The sequence below is a fragment of the Gobio gobio genome (assembly GCF_949357685.1).
Source record: "Gobio gobio genome assembly, chromosome: 20".
Taxonomy (NCBI): domain Eukaryota; kingdom Metazoa; phylum Chordata; class Actinopteri; order Cypriniformes; family Gobionidae; genus Gobio; species Gobio gobio.
Window position 1 is genome coordinate 21651697 of NC_137113.1, and position 24852 is coordinate 21676548.

A 24852-nucleotide genomic window follows, 5' to 3' on the forward strand; every position below is an offset into this window, starting at 1 on the left:
GAGCGTATGCATTTGTTGAAGCCACCAGCCTACATTGTTTAAAACATTTTTTAAATTCTATTCAACTGCATGAATTCCAGATTAAAACTACATTACTCATAATTCTATAAAGAAATCTCCACCAATTAGAGAATCTAAACAAATTGTGCCAAACAAACTCCTTAGCACTCATATATATAGCATATTTTGCAATAAATAAACATACTATAAATAGTAGTTTTTTTTCTCTCACTAAAGCCGCTAGACGTCTTGAACCTTTGTCTTTTTGTCCGATTTTTAAATACTTCTTTGCTTCAAGAGTTTGCAATGTTATGAATAGTAGTTGGTTGGTTTGGCCTTATAACTTTCAAAGACTTTATAAATACCTATGGGAAAATATCAAATTGGGAAAATACTTTTCCCAAGGCTGCTGAAAATGTGGAAGAACACTGTTGCACTCAACGACGGCTAATGAATCGGAAGTCTTGCACTTTCATAGAAAACAGCATCTGCGTTGAAAATAAGATGGCTAGAGGTTTCCTGAGAGGAAAAAAAAACAATTTCACTTTCACTGAATGATTCATGGTGTGAATCCTTAATTCCCCTCCTGGAATATAGCAAGACGACACCATTTTAACCACAAGCAAGTCATTGTGTTAACATCAAACTTTAGCAATCCTTTATTGAGGAGAACAGATCATATTCACTGTTTGCTACTGAAACATCACAACATCATACTGGGGACGTTCATTACATGGGCTTGTCGGGTGGTTAGAAAGAATCAGAGAGAAATAGAGGAAGGATGTGAGAGCAAGAGAATTTGATCACACTCTCCAAAATACACGGGACAGTAGTTTCCCCCTCCAGTGAAACCCTCTCTTCTTAAGCCAACAGACTTGGAATAAATAAAATACTTTGTCTCAATTATTCTATGCAACAATAATTGTTGATATACACAATGCAAATGAATGTCCTTGAGCACTCACAGCACAAAATATATCTTTACCATCTGGAAACAGACTCGATCTATTCATCTTAAAATTAAGCTTTCCAGCATATGGCTACAAATTGTGTGTACCAGAAGAGGGGAAAACTGCAAAAATATATATACATACATAATCATCTCATAAAATTCAATTACACACTCATTTTAAAGCTACACACCAGAGCAGGTGAAGTCGATGAATAAACAACAACAAAAAAGGGAGGAAGAAAAGAAGGCCTCCAAAGCATGTCTGTGTCAGATGTACAGACAGGGCAGGAAAAAACTTGCGTGTGAAGTAAATGGAGTAAGAACGTGAATGTATACTAGAAAGCGAATCAAACGATAAATGCACATATGAAAGTGTTATGCATGAGCATGTACAAATGGGTGCGTGAAGGTATATGTAATGTGTATCAGTGTGAAATAAGGGGTACATTCATCCATAGCCGACTGTCCTGCAAGTACACCCTTACAGCATGGTTCACCTTTTACAGGCACGGTTCGAAAACAATCCTACTTTAAGGATTAAAAAAAAAAAAAAAAATTCAGAACCACTCATTATGAATATTCAAGTACCTATCAGCCAGTCTGAGGAGAGAGCGTCCCCTCCCACTCTTTCACTCTGCTGTTAAAGGAGAAAAAAAATATAGCTATATACACATACATATTTCTGCAGTTTCACTTTAGAAATACTCTACCATCTCATAGTTTCTCTTTCATATAGTTTTTAGTATTTTTTGTTTTTCATAAGCAAATGTGAGTGCAATCAAACAATACCAATTACGCCATATAATCTGTAATAAAAAAAATTTAAAAATGATAGAGGGGGAAAACTATTCTAAATTCGAGAATTTTGTTAGAGAAAACCACAAACCAGAAGGCAAGCTGATGGGAGAAACTCGGTGGGGAGAGCTGGGGGCGAAGAGTACGGAGCAGAAGAAGAGGAGTTCAGTTTTTATGTACTGTCTCTGGGGCGACTATAAGGAAGTCGCCGTGACAAGTTCCTCCAATCTGGGTTTGCCATAATCTCCTGCTGTCAATAGGAGTGTCCTTTTTTTTTGTTTTACATTTTCGTTTTAACAGCAAGCACCAAAATGAATGACACAAGAAGAAAGTCGCCTCTGCCCCAAGAAGAGAAAAAGAAAAATCCACAACAGATACATAATTTTTTCTGTGTCCAGCTGGTCGGGTAGAGCCTGTAAGATTCGCAGGGTTAAAGTAGATGGCGGCGGAAACGGTGAACAAGAAACTGAGATCATGCCTCCAAAAAGCTGCAACATGCGTGGTGTGAAGGGGTTAAAAGAGAGCCGCGTCTGAACGAGGGTCCCAGTCCCTCTCAGAGCCCGCTGGCCCCGCCCTCCTCCAGCTGAGTTCAGAGTTCATGCCTCCAAATTAGCATCCAGCAACTTTTGCTCAAGCAGTCTCGTCGCTGCTCGTAATCGACACAGATTTCAGGAGGGAGGGGGATGGGGGGAGTAAAAATAAATCTCTCTACCATACAATGCAGTTCTAAAAAAAAAAAAAAAATATCTTAACATTTTATGTAGTTTTCTCATCTTTAAAATCAAGCGTGTGTATTCCCAGACTCGTTGTTTAACATTTCCTATGACGCTTTCCGAATCGAAACCAAAAAAAGTGTGTGAGCAAGGGTTTTCTTGTGTGAACTGAGGACATTCTCGTGTGGATTCAGAAGCCGTTGGCTGCTCGGGCTACCAGGGGTCGTCCAGGTCACCTCCGCTCTGCGACAGGGAGAAAACAAGAAAGGGAAAGAAATGAGCAAACAGAGAAAAATTAAAAAGGGTAGAGCACTCACTAGTGAGAATCGGGGAAGTAAAAAGAAACAGAATGAAATGTGTGAGGGTGTGAATAGGGAGAGAAAGGAAGATTTGTTCATTTTTGAATTCCCAAGTAACGGAAACACGATTACCCACTAACTAAACAGTTTTACATACTTCTCATAGAAAATACACTCCTGTTCAAAAGTTTGAGGTCAGCATGTTTTTTTTTTTTAAATATTACTTTTATTATTATAATAAGGATGCATTAATATGATCAAAAGTGACAGTAAATACATTTATAACGTTCTTTTGAGATTTCTATTCATCAAAAACACCTGAATATTTGTCATCTCAGTTTCCACAAAAATAATAAGCAGTTGATGGATAGCAAATGTTTCTGCAGCAGCAAATCAGCATATCAGAATGATTTCTGAAGGATCATGTGACACTAAAAACTGGACTAATGGCTGCTGAAAATTCAGCTTTGCCATCACAACTAATTACATTTTAAAATATATTAAAATTAGGGCTGTCACTAATGATTATTTTGGTAATCGAGTAATTGGTCGATTATTTTGACTATTAATCAAGTAATACAAATAGATCTAAGCAAACAATAGCCCTTAAAATGACTTAAAATACATATATAATAACAAATGAGGCAATAATAATTGTTTCAAATAAAGTATCAAAATCGGTATAGTATAGTTTTATAGAAAAACACTAACAAATAAAACTAAACGAGTACTCAAATTTAATAGAGGAATTAAAGTTGAAAGTAAAAAAAAAAAAATAGTTAAAAGCAGTTATTAGTTGCTTTTCCATCACAACTAATTACATTTTAAATTCAATTAAAATTAGGGCTGTCACTAATGATTATTTTGGTAATAGTAATCGATTGATCATTTTGACTATTAATCGAGTAATTAAAATAGACCCAAGCAAACAATAGCCCTTAAAATGACTTAAAATACATGTATAATAACAATGAGGCAATAATAATGGTTTCAAATAAAGTATCAAAATCAAGTAATCACAGTATAGTTTTATAGAAGAAGAAAAAAAAACTTGAGTACTCAAACTTAATCGAGGAATCACGACAGATAGAAAACATTCATTTGAAATTGTAATAAAAGTTACACAATATAATGTTTGATCAAATAAATGCACCCTTGGTGAGTATAAGAGACTTCAATCAATAAATGATCAAATCTTACAGACCTCAAACTTTTGAACAGAAAGTGTGGGTGCCTTCTAACCTACAGGTGACTCCAATGTAGGCAGACAAAAAAAAAAAGGACAAAAAAAGCTTACCAATAACACAAAATCTGCATAAAACCAGAACAGGAGTAGTAGCATTCATTCATAAACTCTCAAACATAATACACTTAATAATAAAAGCTAATGAAAATGTAAAACAATTACAAACAAAATGGGTGGGAAAAGACCTGCAAGGCCCGGCCAGCATTTCTCTTTCTTTTTTTAATGCAATTTTCCCCAGCCTGAAGACTGATTAATGCACATTTGAAGCTCACTTACCTCAAGCCTCAAACTTCCACTGAGCTCATGAGTAAGAACATTAGCCATATAGGAGTATGAATGATAGTTAAGTGCACAAGTTCTTTCAAGAGCCATAAAAAGCATTCATGAGACTGTATGTGGTGTACCATCTCCACTACAGTGATGAGATTAATAAATGGCAGCCAAGACAGATATCAATAGTTCAATTTGATTTATTTTGATTATTTTGTTCAAAGAACTTCAGCGTGAAACAAAACAAATATAAACCTTTGCCCTGGAAATATTGCTCTATGGGCAATCAAGTAAAGCTCTTCGATACTGCTGAGGGGGTATATTAGTAACATGAGTTTAATAGAACAATGGCAGCATTATGCATGCACTTACTCTAACGGTTAAGAAGATTACACAGTTTGTATTATGCATTAACTTCCAATTCAACAAAGTAATCAGCTTCAAATGGCTTGATAAATCAGCCAAAGAAAACACATCACAAAAGCAGTTTGGAACAGATTTCTTGCGATATGACACACAATCCATGTGGACAGAATTCAGCTTCCTTTCCAAAAAACCTGGGTCATAAGAATAAGATAAGTGCAATAAGAAGCCCTGTGCAAATACTGCAGAGTACAGACATTCACGAATGATCATGTTCTCCTAAAGGTAATGCAGTCTGTATTGTCCCCTTCAACAAATGACTTTTATATTGCAAATGTGAAGTCATTGACTGAATAGAGAGTTCGCGAGAACATATGATTGTGTAAGCTTCTTTAATCTCATATGGTCCATGCTTATAAAGCCAGTGCATTCCCATTTTGTGCTTTTTCCTCAAGGAAACACCTGGATAACTGAACACTCAAAGAGCAGACACAGGACAATCATATTCAAGAGGTCAGCTCAAATTATAAACTGATATGAAAGCGATATGGAGTGAAGATATACACACACACGCACACAGCATTAGAGTTCCCTTTTAAATGGTGAAAGAATTGCTTTTGATCAGTTAATCAATCATCTTGCATAACATTTGATTCACACACACGCACACTAGATAAAGAGCATAAATCAAGCTGTACCTGATGTTTACTACAGTACGTTAATATCCTAGAACTACGATCAACCACGGGACAACCCAGGATCAGGTGTACACATGCATCGCATGGCACGAGAGCAAACAGTTGTGTGTATTCTTGGCACAGCCCAGATTCTCCACTTAACCCATTCCCACTCCCAACTAATTACATGGGTAAACTCGATGGGTGTGAAAGAGTGATGGTCAAATAATTCAGGTGTGTGTGACAGTAGTCAAATCTCCTTAAAGGGACAGTTCACCCAAAAATGATGTTCACCCTTCAAATCAATAGAAACCTGTATGACTTTCTTCTGCAGAACACAAAAAAAGTGGACAAAACAAAAGAAAAACACAAAACTAAAAACTGTTCCGTAGAAGAAAGTTACACAGGTTTGCAATGACATGAGAGTGATTCAATGAAAATGTTCACATTTGGATGAACTATCCTTTCAATCCTTCAATAGATTACTCATCCAGGTCAAATTTTAAAGACACTAGGCTAAAGGCAGAGATACGAGAAAGTGCTTACAGCAGACAGAGCTGGGATATGCCAAGATCAACCTCACTTGCAGTTGCAGAGCAGGTTTTTAGAGATAAGAATTTTGCGCAAAACTTCCTTTGTATGCGACTTTTACTTTGTGCAGAGCTCTCTAAACAAACCCCCCTCCCCAGAAAAACACCCAAAGTGCCATTTCAAAACCATAAAGACAACCAAAAACCTGCACTGAAACTGCTCTAAGGAGGAACATTACCAAAAGCAACCTAGCAATCTGGGGAAAAGGGTTTGATAGCAGGGCTGGGTTTAGTGGGTCCTAATTAGGGTCATGCAGTGGGGGCGTCAGAGAGCTCGTCCAGAGATGGTGACGTGGCGGCTTCGTCCTGTCCCTCCTCAGAGCTGAGGGGTTCAGTGGCCGGGGACGGTGGGGGTGAGCGAGGTTCCTCCTGTGGGTCGGTCCGTGTCGTGGCACCAGTCCCGCAGGACAGCCGGTAAGTGGAGAGCGCCTGCTCCAGCACTTGGCGGTATTCGCCTCGGTGACTGAGCCGGAACTGTCGTAGCGCCTCCAGCAGTTGGGCGGCGGCAGAGCTGCCTTCCTCCTCACCGCCGGCTGCTCCCCCCTGGCTGTCCTGGTGCAAGACGCCAGTGTCAGTGGACAGAGCAGGTTAAGAGACCCCGCTTAAAGAGCGGGCCACCTGCCCATGACCTTACACTGCCCTTTCATTTAGAAAGAAGCACGCTTGAAGAGCGACAAAATATGTGGTGGCGAATGTGTGTTCGTCTGTGTGTGCGAGCGAGTGTTCAAAAGATGCAGGAGCTTGTCAACACGGGTCTCTTCACACAAGTCCTAGGAGCGATAAACTTGCTGAAGTAGCTTTACCAAGATGCGAACACACAAATACAAACCATTACAGAGTGGCACAAGCACAGACGGACAAACAAAGCCAAGGCCTGCAAAAAAGCCTTGCATTTACATCTTAAATGCAGAGGCACTGCTCTTAACGATAGTGGTGTTTGGATGTTTAATCTGACCTATATATAAAGCTATCTCGGAGTACCAGTTACACTTGCCTAAGTAGAACATTTGCTAATCACTTACTAAATGTATCACTTCTCATGATCAAGGGAGTAAATGTATGCATAAAAGAGGTAGCGTCAGCAAGACCTAGATTAAGGTCAAAATATTTTGGTGTGATGCATTAAATGTATTAAAAGATGATGAGTAAATGAATGGACTTAAGTCTAAGCAAGAAGACTCAAGTGACCTTTCGTTTTTAATTCTTATACGAACAAAAAAGTGAGGAAACGCTCACCCCATCTTCTTCTCTGTGTGGGTTTAGCCTGTTGTAAACGGCTTCAATTACACTTCGTCTGGAAGAGAAGAGAAAAGAGATTAGACAGAACCTCAGATGTTTCATTTGAGCATAAATTTATGTACACATTATAAACCTTTTACAGCTGTATTCTCACACCAAGAATCAATATCTTCAATTAATTTTAAATAATCACATTAAAATAATTTGATATACTATATAATTATATACCAGCAACATTATAAAAAAATGACAATTTTCACATTTATTGTTTAGTTAGTATACAATTCTGGATGAAACCAAAAGTCCTATAATTATGTTATGACAATAACTTAACACTATTGTGTCTAAATCAATGAGAATTTTTTTTTTAAATAAAAACTAGTGCTGGGTAAAATAAAGCGTTAACGCGGGCGATTCAGTTTTTCAGTTTTACGCATTAAAGGGGTGGTAAACCACGATTTCACTATTCTAACTTTAGCTAGCGTGTAATGTTGCTGCTTGAGCATAAACAACATCTGCAAAGTTACAACGTTCAAAGTTTAAAGCAAAGGGAGATATTTGCTTTTAAAGAAATCAGTTTCTAAGAACTACAGCAAACGGCCGCTAGGCGACTACAGACATTCCTCCAGGGTTGGTGACATCACCAGGCTCAATATTTACATAAACCCCTCCTCCGAGAATATTAAATAAGGGGGGGTGAGGCCATTTTGTATCGCGGCGCTGTTGTGGTATAGTTAGGCTGGAGTGTTGTTGCCGCGATGCCGAGGAAACGCTGTTATTTTCATCCGGATTGCAGGTCTGGGGTACTTGCTCTGTTCAGCCTTCCTTGGGACGGGGGTGCGTTGCAGAGTGTGTAACATACAGCATGTTATATGCACGTGTGTTTGAGTCAGCGGGGAACAGGCGCACTCGGGGCTCCCTGCAACACATCTCACGGAGGAAAACTTCCACCATCTTCGCGAGTTCAATACAGGATTTGCACAACGTCAGCTGCGTGAAAAAAAACACTGCCTGTGCGTGGATGCACGACGCGCGCGCTGCACATTTCACGGAGGAAAACTTCCACAATGTTCGCAAGTTCAATTCAGGAATCACACAACGGCTTGTCCTGAGAGCTGGATTTACAAACAGAAGCTGTTTACGGGCCACAACCTGTAAGTCTGATTTATATTTCATCGATGTGTTTTCCTGTAATAGGTTGTAGCAAGGAAGTAAACAGATGACAACACTGTTCTGCAAACCAGTCTGTTAAATGCTCATTCATACTTAACGTTATCCGACGAACACCTAACGTTACAAACACTAACGTTAAAATCTCAACAGCGAACTTGGCATTAGTGTAAATGATTCTTTGATTAGAGCTTTTATGTATTGTTTATTTACAGGCTTGCTAAACATGGTTCTGTGTGTGATTTGGCTAACTTACTAGTAAAGCCAGTGTTTAGTGTTCGTTTTGGGTTAGTTCTTGCGACAGATATTTGGCTATAATCGTTCTAAAAATACAAAAGTAACAGTGCCATTCAGTAGCGATCACTACAGATCCGCAGTCTTTACTCTTGAGGAATGAACAGGTTCTGCTCGATCATCTTCACTAAAATGTTCTTGGTCTGATTCGGGCTCAGATTGGTATGGTTTTATTGAAAATATTGTTTCTAATAATGTTACTGCCAAAGCACAGCCTCCGGTAACGGTAAGGGGCGTGACGTTTCCGACAAACGTGCACTAGGCGGTTAGCGAATCACAACACACTGGGCCAGCTAACCAATCAGAGCCCATCGCGTATTTTTGAGGGACTGGCTTCATACAACCCGGAAAGCATCAGACCGTTTTACAAGGAGGGACAGAGCAGTGTAGAATAAAGGTCAAATATATGAAAAATAAGGCAATTTTTTTAAAACGAAGCATTTTTACAGTTACAGTGCACCCACAAACACAATCAAGCCTTCAAAAGAATGTGTTTTACCACCCCTTTAAAAATATTTAACACAGTGTCAGTTTTTATATCCATTTCTGCCCAGCGTTACATTATATGATCACGCTCTTATTCATGTAAATGCTTTTAAATCATCTGTGCAACAAGACAAAAGAGAACGTGCTGTATGTCAATGTCCTGTCTGTGTGGGTGCATCTCAACATGCGCGCCAGTCTCGTGCACACATCGAGTTCTCTTTCGCTTGAACAAAAACTAACAACAACACAGAGAATTTTGCCAAAATGCCAGTTTTGTCGAGTATTCTCATATTAGGAGTCTTAAATTAGTTAAATAACGTCTTAAATGAACTTGGGAGAAAATGAGATGCGAGGGACAGCGCGTCAGATCCGCGTCATGTTCGGCAGCAGCCAATCTTAAAGTGACAGCAGCACTGATGATGTCTGTTATTAATGTTCATCAAAGAACAACGGGAACAGCATTTTTTTTTTAGCTTTAATGATGATTAATCTTCATTTAATTTATTATTTATGCAGTTAAGAAAGGTATTGTTACTTTTATTCAATCTCTGTGTTGACTATGTGTAACAGGGAAGGCCAATATAACATTTATTATAATGGGTTTATGTAAAGATTGTTTTAAGATTGTTTAAATATTGTTATTTTTTAAAGCCTAACAAAGGTTAAAATTGGTAGCTTTCAGTTATACTATAATGTAATGTCATTAATGTTTCATAGAGACATTATTATCAGTGATACATGCCTTCATCATAAAAAGATGCCATTACAACAAATATTTAAAATATGCTTTATTTTATTTTAAATTATTTTATTTAAAATAGTCTTTAAATTGTTTCTTCATTAATTTGGAGAGTGACTGAAATTATTACATTATCAAAATATTAAAAACTGATGTTTTTCAATTGCGATAAATCATGATTCATTACAGAAAAAATGCGATTAATTTGTTAATTATTTTCAATTGATTCACAGCACTAATAAAAACTAAACTTAATCATTGATATAATGAATGATACAAGTGAATTTAGGCATCACAACAAAATGTAAACATATGTTTACAATAAGAAGAATGGATAGTCATCAAGACATTTACTAGAGATTAAAGATTAAAAAGTTAATCTAAATGTAAAAAAAGAAGAAAAGAGTATGCACAATTAAATATCCAATATCAATCAATATGACCAATATCACCAGGTAGGCCAAAATCATGCATCCACTAAAGTCAAGGCACACTGTGATTTGTATTCATCATATCAATATAATATTGCATTGCCAAGTTTCTGCCGATTCCCACCTCCATTACAATAGAAGGGCAATTACAAAACAGCTTTGATCAGCAGAAATGTTACTTAATTTTGGAACCGTACTTGCTAGCGAGACCACCTCCCGGTGGCAGGTTGGGGATGCTCTCAGGACGGAGGTTGTGCATGATGTGGCTTAGATCTGGGATGCCTTCCTCCCCTGACTTCTCCATGATTTCTGCAGAGAGACAATTACATTACAAATGTGGAATAATGGAAGTGTGTGCTAATGGAAGCCTGAAGCATTTCTTCCACCATGACTACCGCTGTGAAAAAGGTGTAGGCATTGGATCAGCCATCCCACTTATAGACACAGTGTGAGAAAAATAACATCCAGCTGGAGAGAGAACGCCAAACAGGTTTCATCACAGCTGTCCTGACTAATATCTAGTGGAAAATACAAGAATGTTGTTCAGGATTTATATATTCCCCATCCAGGAAAGATTCTATGAGCCTCAAGACAGTTCAGAACATGCCAGAATGTTGAAAGAGAAGAAACAGAGGGAGAAGAGGAGGACTACAATATAAACAGCACATACAGCGAGCATTTTCAAACACATGGCTGATGATAAGGTCTTGGTATTAGGACATTTTTTTGAACAACAAGATGGTCATTTCCACAACGCTCGATGGACAATGTAAAAAGCTAGCTGAAAAATTAACAGGTTCCGCCACTTACCTTCAACACGAGCCTCCAGGAACTTGTCCAACTCGGCCTCTCTCTTGACAGCCTCCTCTGAGACCTTCGGTGCATTGGGGAAACATACTAGAACAACACTCATGTTGTCACGGCTTCCCTGGTTAGGAAAAAAAAGAGATGGTAGGTTAAAAAAAGGCAGTTCACCGCACAAAAGTCGAACCTGTCAAGCAAGTCCTTATAACACCACAAGCTTCTATTGTAAACCAATATAAATCTAGGCCGCTTCCAATTTTGCCAATATTTACCTCAGATGGAAATGTGTGACATCTATTCATACTTAGACACAAAGCAGACCATCGTAGAGAAACATCTTCCAAGTGGAAGGGGGGGAGCTAACTTTCCAATGTATATATGAGCCATACATCACAAAAAAAAAGTATGAAGGTTATAGACTAATTCGGAAAGCCCTGACATCAACTTGAGCAAATCCATGCCAGATCCAGAGCTGTGACCTCACTCACTAGGTCTCTGATCATCTGGAGAGCTGGTGTCAACACAGGCAGAGGGCTCATGTGGTTTTCGAAAAGGGTAAATGGAGGGATTTTGGATTCTTGAATGTCATGAGGCGGGGGAAAAAATTAAACTTTTAAATACAGCGTGGAAAAGGAGAGTGGGGATTGTTTTTATAGAATCACGAGTTACACACAGCTGGGAAGTCTAATGAGACTAGCAGGACTATAGCGATTATGTAAAGACTCCATGATTCAACTTCATTACTAATGTAAAACAGAACAAATAGACTAAGAAGGTACACCTTTAGAGTAAAAACAAGATTTAAATGTCATTATTTGACACACAGCAAACACAGCTCAAGCCGTGATGTCCAATTTGTAAACAAATGACTGATTGTCAACCGTTTTTTTTTTATGAGTCAGTCAAAAAGATTCAAGTAAAAGCCTCAAACTTGCTATGTTTGATTTACAGCACAAGTCATGAAGCCGATTAGAGAAAAAAAAAAAAAAGACTTGTCAGAACAGTTCTCTGTTTTGATTGCTTGCATAATAGTCATTGCATCATTCAGAGACACAACTGCTAGCCGTCGGTAGCACTGTCATTTTGAAAATCAACAACGTCCCTAAAGAAGTGTGTTTTTGGTTGTGAGGGAAAGATAACCATATTCAGCTTCCCAAATAACCCAGCGTTAAGGAAACAGTGGATGCTGTTTTTCTGGAGCAGCAACGGAGTTGTGCAAGTGTGCTTGTTTGATCCCAGTCACGAGTTGAAATCGCAGGCGGGGAGTGAAACTGCATCAGATGTCTGTGTTTTGTTGGCAATAAAATAAGTGCGAAAGTTATCTAGGGATAATGCCATGATCTATTACGCGTCTTCGTGTGCGTGCGTGCGCACGTTCGTGACTCTTTAGCTCTGCCCACTGCACACCTGCAAGAGCTCGGCTGTTTTCAGAAAGAGCCTGTACAGTATATCTTTGATAAACATGAAAGAGGCTGCAATACTACTCTAAAAGGTACTCAAGAGGTTATGTACCCTTTAACAAATAAAATATTTAATTTGGCTCCTAAATGTTTAAGGCAAGTAAAAGTTAAAGAGGGTGAGTAAATTAACAATTTGTCTAAACTATCCTTTAGAGACGTTTGTTGTGATCTCCTCACCTTATGTAAACAGGTGTCCACCACAGAGTTGCAGACCTTCTCCAAATCATCCCACACCTCCAGCCGAGAGCGCACAAAATCACACAGCTCCTCATTGCTCATCACGTCCCAGATGCCATCGCAGGCGAGCACCACGAATTCATCCTCGTCTGAAACGCGTGGGATTTCAAACACCTCCGGTTCCGGAGATACCAGCTGCTCAGTGGGGCCCTTTCCATCCACACACTTGTAGTCATAGTCCCCCAGTGCGCGGGACACAGCCAGAGAACCATTCACCCTTTGGATCATCACAGAACCTCCTGCGTTCTGAATGCGCTCTTTTTCACGTGGGTTGCACGGCTTGTGGTCTTGCGTGGAGAACCGGACCTGTCCGGCACGGCTTAGCACTGAACGGGAGTCTCCGCAGTTGATGAAATAGAGGTGCTCGGGGGACATCAGCACGCCGACCGCCGTGGAGCCACTACGGTCCATGCCGTTGCGTAGATCCGAGAAGTTGCGCATGTACTCGTCGATCTTCAGGAAGCCAGAACGAATGCCACTCTTAACACCCTCCACGGAGTCGGGGCCTGAACGGAAGTCCTCGCTGCTGGTTATGATGTGCTCCAGCAGGTGTTTGGAGCAATAGTTGGCCACGCGGGAGCCAGCGTGACCGTCATACACTGCGAAGAAGGACCAGTCGTCCAGGCCGTGCGGCAGACCCACTACGGCCGTGTGTGCGTCCTCCATCTCTACCCGCCAGCCCTGCATGCTGCTCAGGCCAAAGCGCAGACCGTTGCCCGCCCCATGAGCATTGTGTTTCTCTGTCTTCGGTTTGTCCAAGAAGGCCCCCATGGCTCAGGACACCGTCTGCAAGAAAAAGAGAGATGCAAAGCTGTTTTACATGACAAAAAGCAACTTATGACTTAAGTTTTACAACACCAAAGCGCATTTTGAAAGGTTAAAGGCATAGTTTACCCCAAAAAAATGTAACTGTCATCATTTACTTACCCTCATGTCGTTCCATTAAGACATTGGTTAATCGTCAAAAAACTAATAAAAATATTTTTAAAGAAACAAGGTTTCATTTAAAATATCTTAATATGTGTTTTAAAGATGACATAGCATGATATTGTTAAAGGGTTAGTTCACCTAAAATTCTATCATTTACTCCTATGTTATTCTAAATGTGTTAATGGCAACTTAATCCATAAACACGGGTTGGGCTTTTTTAGGACACCAGCCAAACAAACACTTGAGCACACTAACAAAGCCGTAACGCTGACAACAAAGTTCTTTAGTATTATACAAAGTCATCAATCCTCTTTTGTTCATGAAACGGTGCATGTATAAACGTATGAGAATGAAGGCTATGAAAGGGACAACTGCCTACGGAGTTACTGACAGATCTTGATGTGATCTAAAGGCTACTGTAACAGTAGATAAGAAGATGACAGACAAACTGCCAAAAGCTCATCAAAAGCAACTAAATATTTCAAACAAGCCTCAGCAATTATTAGGGATGCACCGATACCACTTTTTTCAGACCAAGTACAAGTACTTACATTTGGGTACTTGCCGATACAGAGTACCGATACGAGTACTTAATACCATTACAGTTCTTCTAACAATGTTTTATTTTCATCAGATGTTTTTCACTTTCTGAGTGTCACAAAGTAAATGCACAAATTGATGCTGTTGCTGACATTTTAACATTCAACTTGGTGTTTTCCTAAACAAACATGGCACTGCTGCCCATTTCACATAAATGTAACCTGTAACATTCAGTGGATTTCAGTACCACACAACATAGTAGCAGAGCAACTGAAATTATATGTTACCATAGCCATAAAGCCTTTTTCGGAAAAGTGAGAGGCAGGTTATTTTTGATGAAAAGAAGCTTCTCTGCATTTTCAGCTATGAGCCTGTTTCTGTTTTCATATGCAATGTGTGACACTGAGGCTGAGCTAGGGATGTGCGAAACTAGTCGATTAAGCGTTAGTGCTTCTGCTAGACGCCTTGGAAAATACTAGTCGTTTAAAAAAAAAAAAATTAGCACATTTAAGGCTATGTTTAAATTACCGTCGTCTTAATGTTGTATCTTGAAATTAATATATTATTTTGAAAAGTGTATACCTGCAGCAAAACAATGAATGCGTTTGTTTTCTCTGGCGCTTCAGATAAATCTCCTCTTGGGTGAGGGAGGATTAGAGCGCGGTGTGCACAGCGAATTTTATAACTTTATGTGCGGCTTCGCATTCGCAGATGGTTAGCCATAAAGTGGTATCGGGTGCAGTTGTATCGGGGTAGTTTTACGAGCACAGTATCGGACCAACACCCAAGTACTGGTATCGGTGCATCCCTAGCAATTATTATCATCATCAAGACCGATTAAATATGAGGATACAAGTATTCGAGGACTAAATCAGTCAGAAATCAATGAGTTGGCAGCGAAATAAAAAAAACAAAACAAAATTAAATAGCATATATTTAAAACATTTAGCATGACGCTAAATGTGAAATTCTTTGCAGAATTGGAAAGTATTGACTTTTGTCACTGGTTAACTAGATCCATTTCGTCAGCATTACCCAACATGAAAGGCACCAGGGAACTACTATTTGCTATGCAATGTAAAATTTGTTGACATGGAGCAGGCGTTAATTCTCACAATGGTTAAATTTATGTGATTAAAAAAAAACACTAAACTGAATTATTGTGTAACAAATTTTGGATAACTATTTATTATTTTAATACATTTTAAAAAGTAATTTATTCCTATGATGGAAAAGCTTTAAATTCAGCTGCCAATCTCACGTAAACTTAAGTTCCAAAATCATTTAAATATGATTAATTGATTGACTGAAATAGTGGTTCTACATATCGGTTACTGGATACACAATATTGGTCAATCTTCATTCTCAAACAACAAGTTGTGAGCATGACTGAAGGATTTCAGTGAAGGGGCAGCTCAGGGAAATAGCATAAATGAAAGTTTCCTGTCAAAAGCTGGATCGAACTCCTCACAGTATTATAAGAGAAGCAGTGCCTAAATTAAAACATAAGGATGTCAAAAAAGGCTTCTGGACACATAAGCTACACAGACAAATGGGGTGTGTCCGAACAGTAACTCAAGCTCCTGCATCACATTTCATCTCGAGTGTCATCTCTACCATGAACCACGCTTGGAAAAAAAAAACAAAACCGAAAAAACAAACCGGCTTTGGCAATCCTCAAGACAAGCACACACAGACAGCAAACACATGTGTGTACTGCACAACTGCCGCATGTATGCAAAACACTCTTTAAACGAGCTTAGCAGAACTTACAATGTCAGAGGAAGAATGTATTATTGATTACTACCAAGACAGAAGGCTAAATGTATTTTTCATATGTCTGATTCCCCATCTGAATGCAGGATTAGAAAGTGTAGAGCAGCTTTAAGCCGCTTTGGGCAAACCCCAACCATAAGACCATTACATGACTCCAGGAATAGCCACTGAAATGTATTACAAGCCCAAATAAGCCATTAGACAAATGGAACGAGAGCCGCCTCGTAAGCTATGCGATCACAGCTTGGGACCTTGACCTAGCAAATCCAAAAAAAGACAGTACGCTACTAACTAGCAGTAAGTCAAGGTTTGCCAATAGATATTACAAGCAGGGTCATGGGAGAGGTCAAATTACATTTTCTCTCAACTGTCTTGAAGCGTCCCTCTTCGCAGGTCTGTTTATCCATTGGGAGAATGAGAACTGGCACCGGTCAGCAGGGCCAAGAACAAGTGAAAGTTCCAGCATTCAGAGGATCATGGTTTCATCCAAACCAGACCATGTGGCCCATCAGGGACTAAAACTAGACTTACCCAGAAGGGTGGTGTCCACAGCCAGCTTTTTGCTCACTAGTCCACACACGACAGGCATGGAAGGCATGTGACCAAAAAAGGCGGTTGGGAGCTGGAGTGTGTGTGTGTGTGTGTGTGAGTGGTTGGATGAGGGCACAAGTTGTTGTGCAGTGTCATGGCTCGGCTGGCCAGGCTGTTGGTTTGGCAGGTCCTCCCCCTCTGAGCATGGCTCTATTTATATCCTTTCAAACCCAGATTGGGTTACTTGCTTCTGAAAGTGGGCAGGGGCGAAGTGCCGCATCCTTATGGCTGTCATTCATGCAGGGTAAAGGGCTTCTTCCCAACATTCATGTTCAGACGTCCTTGTCAGATCCTCCTTTTTCCAAGGCCTCGAGGCTAGGATGATCTCTGGGTAAATGGGTTGATCCACCATGCAGCGCTCACTTTGATCAAACCCTGCCATTAGCATGGCAGATACACTCGAGAGGAAGCTTTGTTAATGCTTGGGCTTCAAAACAAGAGCACAAGACCAGGTGCAGTAAACGCACAAACGTATCAGATCAAACGTTAATAAACAGGCACAACAGCAGGAAATGGGAGGAGGGGGGGGGGGGGGGGCTGGCTTGATGTGGACCCGAGGAAGAGATAGTTGAAACAGGACAGCTTACTTTTATCTCCTCACCACACACTGAAGGCAAGATTAAACATTAGGGGTTTAACGATCCATCGTTATTTTGAGATATCGCAAAATTAAAAAATGCAACGATATGCATCGTTGATGTAAACTATATGATTCACGATAGAGTAAGTTTTATAGGCTCATCTTACTGTACTCATAATGCATAATTCACCCCAAAAAAATTTAATTCTGTCATGTACTCACCCAAATGTCGTTTCAGACCTTTAAAGGTCCCATGGCATGGATTTTTATATTATTTTATAATGTTTCCAGAGGTGTACTTATATTGTTAGTATGGTTTTTACATCCCAAAATTTTATAATTTAGAAATAAAAAGCATTTTTCTATACTGATATTAGCCCTCTGGCTTGAATGCTCTGTTTCAAGGGGCGTGTCTGCTGTGAGACTTCAGTGAAAACGCCCACTGTGGTGATTGGCTGACATCTTTGCATTTGAAATGTGTATTAGATTATGTGGCGGAAGGGGGCGTGGTTTAGCGAGATCTCCACGCACTGCCAGAGAGAGAGAGAGAGACGTGGACCAGAGAGACACAGAGCTGGATAAAGATTGCTAGAGCGCTGTGAGTGCGAGTTTATTTTGTTTGTATCTGAGAGTTCTGAATAAACACGAGTCCCAGTCACCCGACCTGTCGTCTTCCTCCTTATTCTACGAACTTTGTAACATGTGGAACCTCTCTAAACACCCTAAACTAGGTTTTTTTACCATCACAGCTGTCGAGATGAACAAATCGTCAAAGTGTTGAATATAGCATTATTTTATGATCTATTCACATGAAAAGCTGCAGTGACGAGCATTGAGTACACATGCAGTCTGCTGATCGCGTGAATGCAGTGTTCTCGTCAAGGCAGCGCGTTCTCTCACAAAATGCTTTCACCACAACTAACAGCAAACACGACATCAACATGAATACAGTAAGAGCTTTGTGCAGCTTAACAGTGTCATTCAAGTGCGCAGATATACTCGCGATGTGTGATTCACAGCTCCAAAACATTATAGTGTTCTTTGATCGCTCTCTAGTTTAATCATTTAAATAACAGATTTGTTTCATGCTACTTACAGAAATGCTGTGAATTTGATCGTTTAGTCACTGGCTTGATTCGCTGATGCATAAACAACAGCATTAAACGATTTCGAAAGAAAGTCTGCGTGAACTTGAATATTTAGCTACACATCAGAAATCCCTGATCACAGATTAATGAACACTGTTACTCACTGTTTGTGGCGGTGCTGTCGAATCCATATGGTAAAAGTCTGTTTGTAAAGCCAGTGCTGACATCGCGACTGATAAACTGAATCCATTTACTCCTAATTCTCTGGGCGGGCAAAGCAGAGGAAGGGGAGGTAACCTTACCTGTTATGACGACGTAACAGGCAAGATTCCTGATCGGCTTGTCTAAGCTTTAACTTCCTCAAAGGCAGAGAAAGACACACAGAACTCGGTTTACACCTATCAAAATTTCTAGCCACTTGGGGACCATATACAGGCTAGGGGAACTCATATTAATGTTAAAAAACCTAATAAAATGAACATTTCATGCCATGGGACCTTTAAGATTTTCGTTCAACGTCCAAACACAAATGAAGATATTTTTAATGAAACCTGAGAGATTTCTGTCCCTTGATTTAAAGTCCATTCCTCTAAAACTTAATAGTAGTAACGGGTGATAGAAACGATATGCAATATAAACAATACAAAATTGGCCTACGATAGAGATTTTAATTCTAAAAATCACGATAATGCATGTTGATGATCAATCTACCTGCGAAATTTAGAGCCACAAGCTGCAACTGGCTGAAACGCATCATCGTATTCGTCATCTCGAGTAAGCATGGCTGAAAGCGAAACTGAGGAGCTGGTGAAAAAGACCGGTGCAACATCCATTATTCGGACTTGGTTTTGATTTAAGCCGCCCGACGAGCCGCAGCAAACTATACTCTGTAGAGTGTGTGGGGCAACAGTTCCAGCTAAGAGAGGTAACGACTAATCTGTTCTACCACCTCAAATAATTGCCTAATACTGGAAGTATTTACCTAATTCACAGAATCCGTTCCTTTATTAACAAGACACCAGTTTTCATTTCAATAAGAGAACAAAATGTTAAAAAACAAATAAGTTACATTAGGCTGCATGTAAGAAACTTTGTTTGAAATATGTTTTTATTTAAAGTATCTGTGCATTACACAATCATTTTCTTTGCCTAATACTAAAAGTATTGTCAGTACAGTGTCTGTTCCTTAACTAAAAAGACACCAGTTTTTCCTGTTCTCTGCATCTTGGGTGGCATTTAAGAACCAAGGACATTCAAGCAGAAAAAAAAAAAAAAAACCTGACGGGAACACGCACAGAGTAACGACCGAGCTCAGTATTTTGACTGAATAATAAGGTTTCATTCTCGCAAAACCTTATAGTATGCATCCTGAACACTTTCCATATATGGCGCGCGTCTCCCTGTATCATTGCGTGATACTTTTGTATCCTTTTCGTTTTCCTGCCATTATATGGTGTGAGCATGCAGGACGTTTTTTTTCTGCTTTTTATTTGTTAAAGTCTGCAGCTAGTGTACTTGAATTTTATTTATCTGCAACATTATGTTGTATAATTACAGTTTTGCACAATAAATGTTCTCAAAACTACATACAACGTTTCCTTCTTTCTTTTAAAAAAATACATTTAGTAATTTGGCTTTCCTTAGGGTCTATGTAACCTGTTCTGAAATGGTTCTAATATAATTTATATATCGTGATATATATCCAAGGGGGTAATCCAGCACCCGGAAAGCGTACCTTCCAGGGGCAGTCATTGCTAACTAGGGATGGGCAACAGTGATCGAGTACTCGAACGTGACAGCGACAATCGATCATGAAAACGATGATCGCCCTGACTTTAAAAAATATATTTGTCTATTTTTCTGATTGGTTATTGCGGCATTTTGGGCGGTAACTGAGGTCTGATTGGTTAGCGTTAGACAGCACGCCTTCCAGACCAGCGAAATAAAGTAAAACTGAAGCGCGCACTGCAGTGATGGAATCACTGTGATCATGAAATACAGTTAAGTGCAAGATGTGCAGCGCTAATCTGTCATATACAGTACATCGCATTATAATGAAAACAAGATTGTAATAGAATGTTGTAAATTAGGCCATCTGTGCTTTAGTTCACCGTGTATCAGCTGTTAAAGGAAATCCACAACGAGGGTTCTATCAGACTAGCGCGGTGAAGTTCATGTGCACATCCGCGTCCTTTTCTGCAGATGCAAGTAGTAAGATTACTTTTATGTTGTCTATATCTGATTAATCTCATTTGGACACATTTGGTTGAGTTTAATAACCAGCTAGTAAATCGCTGCCGTTACCAACTGGTGTTCATTCTCTTCAGTTTCAGCTCACATGCAATGCCCGACATGATCGACTCTGGGTTATTTGAGACGGTTATATTCTTTTTAGATAGGCTATTTCTCTTTCAAAAGCATTGATGATATTAATGCAGCAACGTTACTTCGTTCTCAAATTTTTTAACAGTAGACCTATGTTTTATTTAAAGTTGTTTCTCATTATGCCTTCGAAAACGCGCAATGTCTGTACTCTGTAATCACTTTGATCAGGAAAAATAAAATTAAGTGCAAGATGTGCAGAGCCAATCTGTCATGTACATAACATTATAATTAGAACACAACTGTAATAGTGTTGTAAATTATCTGTGCTTTAGTTGCCCGTGTATCGGCGTTGTTGTTAAGGGAGAGCGCATTCAAAATGTGTAAAAACTAGCACGGCCAAGTTCACGTGCGCATGATGCAAGTAGGTACACACTGATTAATCTAATATAGAGCGCGTTTGGTTGAGTTTATTAACCTGCTAGCAAAGCTACGTAGGGTGCTGTTTATTTACAGTTTCAGTTCAATTACAATGATGTGATTGATTGGGTTATTTGAGACGGTTATTTTGGTTTTAGATGTTTTTTTTTTTTTTTAAACATTTATGCATCATAATCTAGCAGTTATTTTTTCTAGTCATATGTTCATGTTTTCATAGACATGTGATGTTTGTATTTGTCACCATTAATTTTCGTAACACTTTTAAAATAGTTTCATATCTCCATGACGGAGATGCCCCGCCCCCCACACAAGCCTCACCCCCAAATACTTGAGTACTCGTTTTTGAGACCTATCGATGATCGAAATGAGATATCTACCAAAATTCCCATCCCTATTACTAACCAAGCCATCACCTGCTGTTAGCATTCCATTGACTGCTATTCATTTTGGTGTCACTTTGACAGCGAATAACTTTACATCTGAGGCGTTTAAAGACTCAATTTGTCCATTGTTTATTTCTAAAGAAACACAACAATGTATAAAAGGCTGCATTACCTTGTAGCTTACACTATCGACCCGTAGAAGCCGTTTTTGTAAAAAATAGGCTAACGATTGCGTCATAACCACGCGACTCTCGGCGCGCAGTAGAGAAATGACCATATAGACCCAAGGAGAAGCTTGCAAGCAATCTTTTACTGTGTATGAGGCAATCGGGGGGACGTGGAGGCATAAAGTCTGATAAGGTTAAGGGAGAAGCATGTGGAGAAGCCCATAGAGAGCCAAAAGCAACGGGACTAAATATTTCAACAACGTGATTCAGATTTCACTTTGCACAACTAGTAGAGGACTTACAACTGTGTGCTTCTACTTGACTTCGCTTTTTCTCCGTGAAGTCTATGGGGTAGCTGTGTCCATTTCTTTTACTGTCTATGTATATAACGTTAATCGCAAGAGGCAGCAATGTATAATCGCAATATGGATTTTAGGCCATATCGCCCATCCCTACTTAAAAGACCAAAACATTTCATAACTGCACCGTAGAAATAATCGAGTGGTCTAAATAATCCAAATCTTCTGAAGAGACACGATGGCTATATATGATGAACTGATTTACAACGACGCACATTCTGTAGTAAACACGATGTTAAAATCCTTGCGTTACACACGAAAACAACATGAGAAAATTAGTAAATGCAGAACTTACATTTTTGAATGAACTAACCATTTACAGTTTGGGAATACTCATTTTGACATGCTTTCTTGCGATTAGAACTGTGATTGATTGCACAAGTCATCTGAAGCACAAACGCTCCTCCAAATCGTAACACGAGGGCATCTTTCACCAGAGCATGTGGATATTCTTTTTTTTCCATTTCCTCAACATTATCATGTGAAACAATATAAACACGATAACCATATACCGGCTCGAGTGTATATGTAAGTTCTACACTACAACTGCCGCAGTTTGCTTTATTAGCATTTTTTGCAGAAAACACAAATGCAAAGGGAACCTTCCAACATGGATTAAAAACTAAGCCAAACTATGCAGTCCATAAGGATAACTACTGCTATAGAAACTGTGTAATACAAGCTTAAGAAAACTTACTGCTGGAGCAACATTGTGAAGAATTAGGATGCTGAAAATGAATTAATATATTCTAATGCTAAGGGGGGGGCATTTCTTTTTAGTCTATTTAGATTATCCATACACACACACACACACACAAAAATAAAATAAAAAGGTCCAAATTGATGTCATATCCTCAAAACCTCATCTTGTTGAGGCACAATTAGGACTTCTTAAGTTCTTCCCCTATTTTCTTTACAAGACTCCATTCTAAATATAAAGTAAACACTGTGGCGTCACCAAGCAACTCCAGTGCCATGCTCCAAACAGTAGGCTTAGCTTCATTCAGTGACCTAGCTGCAAGCTCTGCATCTTCTTGGGACATGAGATGACCCCCCCACACACATTTCCGCTTTGGCTCTGCATGAAAACAGTCTTTGAGCTTAACCTCTGTTATAGAGTCAGCTACTGATAGGATTCTGGCTAAACCACTTAGCTTTCTCTTTTGATATGACGAACAATGCTTTGTTGGGCACATGGGCAGTAAATATCTTATGTATGGTGTCATGACATGGTGTCACAAATGTGTTAACAGTTATGCCGGTTTCTAAAATTCACCACCAAGTTGACAGTATTTGCCAGTGTTCTGAGTGCCTGCACACTAATGCATATAAAACTGTACAGAGCCTAGGGCTGGGCAGTATGATGATATACAGGTATAGGCTATCCTGGTGACAAAAAGTGTCTATCGGTATTATGGTATGCAATAATGGTGTGAACCTACACTGGTCTCACGGTTCGTTTCGATTACGATTATCATGCCATCGATTCGGTTCGGTTCGATATCACGATGCATCACAATGCACTGATGATGCACTGCATCCTCGTGTATATAATTTAGTCAGTCAGTTATATGAACTGAACTTTTAATTTTACCTGCTCAAAGAAAAAACCCTTCCTTAACGTATCAAACAAAACTCAAGTCTGGGCACAGAAGACAACAGGAGTGTTTAGAATAAATACACAATATACTAAAAGCCACTTCAGGAAGTGGTCTGGGCCGCAATACAGCAAAACTAAAGTCTAAATGCATCTAGTTGTTGAAAACATTTTACACCTCCCAACAATGCTAAAAAACAAACGTGGGAGAGCGTTATGGGCTATATCACGTTATAGCCAAATATGACAGCGCTACTAAGGCATGCATAGCCGCAGACGAGCAGCTGAGTATCTCTTCATCAAGCTAACGCAGACACTACCACAAATAAAACCGAAAGCAAGTTGCAGATTCTCAACACACAATCATCTTCATTAAAAGTAAAGAAACTGAATGATCTTACCAGTGCTGTTTCCGCACGCTCTCCTATTGCTGTCTTTGATTTTGAAATTAGCAATTTAATTAATTGGTTAATAAAATGCAGCTCACATATGTTATTTATGGTGACGTTAACTCCATTAAATCTGCACAGTGCGGAAATTGGAGATTTATATCCGTTTTGCGGAAATACCTTTATGTGACAATGTAAATGAAATCGTTTTGATAAATCAGATAGATATCTGATCTGTAAAAACGCATAAAGTGACCAGGTGTAAACAGGCCCTTTAAGAACTTGTTTCTATAATTTGATCCATTTTTGGCTGAGCTGGGTCCACCTTGGCACTGACAGGCGTTAACAGCTCACTATGAAAACGGCTGACGTGGTTTCTCAAGTTAGTGGTATTACCCCATGCACATTTTATTTGTGCGTGACATGATTTACACACACAGTCTGCAACACATTTACGTGTGTGTTCTCCAGGTCGTGCTTACCAGGTTGTTCATAAAAGCCGAGATGTGCCCAGATGTCTGCTTTTAAAGTAGCTGGAGCATTTTTAATTACTCGCGTCTCGCCTCCCTCTGCCATTGTATGCTACCGCGACAACGCACGTGCGCGACAAATGATGGCAGAAAAGCGTCAGTACATTATAATCTGTTATGGTCTATTACTGAACCGATACCAAATCGTCCTCGCCTGTATCGCAATGCATCAAAGAAACGATTAATTTCGACATCCCTAGTATGCAAACATAGACATATAGAAGATAAAATGTGGGACGCGCATGATGTAAAACCATGTACTGACAGGGGAGCTGAAGCTCATTAAATATGCAAATCTTATCCAATCCTAGCCATGGGTATTTACTTCCAAGTCTTCAGTGTGGCACGCCCACAAAAACAGAGCATTTCTTGAGAGAGCCTCAAAACCAGGGCA

At 39.4% G+C, this 24852-nt stretch overlaps 1 protein-coding gene across 7 annotated transcripts in view; it reads right to left on the reverse strand.

The window, feature by feature from the left end:
• Window positions 1-614: 614 nt before the first annotated feature.
• Window positions 615-24852, reverse strand: part of ppm1bb (protein phosphatase, Mg2+/Mn2+ dependent, 1Bb) — a 44176-nt gene continuing 19938 nt past the window's right edge. For 3 of the 7 annotated variants that reach the window (XM_079846119.1, XM_079846118.1, XM_079846121.1), the window contains 5 exons: window positions 12706-13551; window positions 11075-11192; window positions 10462-10573; window positions 7142-7199; window positions 615-2703 (listed from right to left, as the gene is read on the reverse strand). In XM_079846119.1, coding sequence (XP_079702245.1) covers window positions 2674-2703; window positions 7142-7199; window positions 10462-10573; window positions 11075-11192; window positions 12706-13536 — 1149 coding nt within the window. In that variant the 5' untranslated portion in view covers window positions 13537-13551 and the 3' untranslated portion in view covers window positions 615-2673. Of the gene's footprint in view, window positions 2704-4458; window positions 6458-7141; window positions 7200-10461; window positions 10574-11074; window positions 11193-12705; window positions 13552-16542; window positions 16691-24852 lie in introns of those variants that run through there. The other 4 variants (XM_079846116.1, XM_079846117.1, XM_079846120.1 and 1 more) reach the window with 3 other exon arrangements.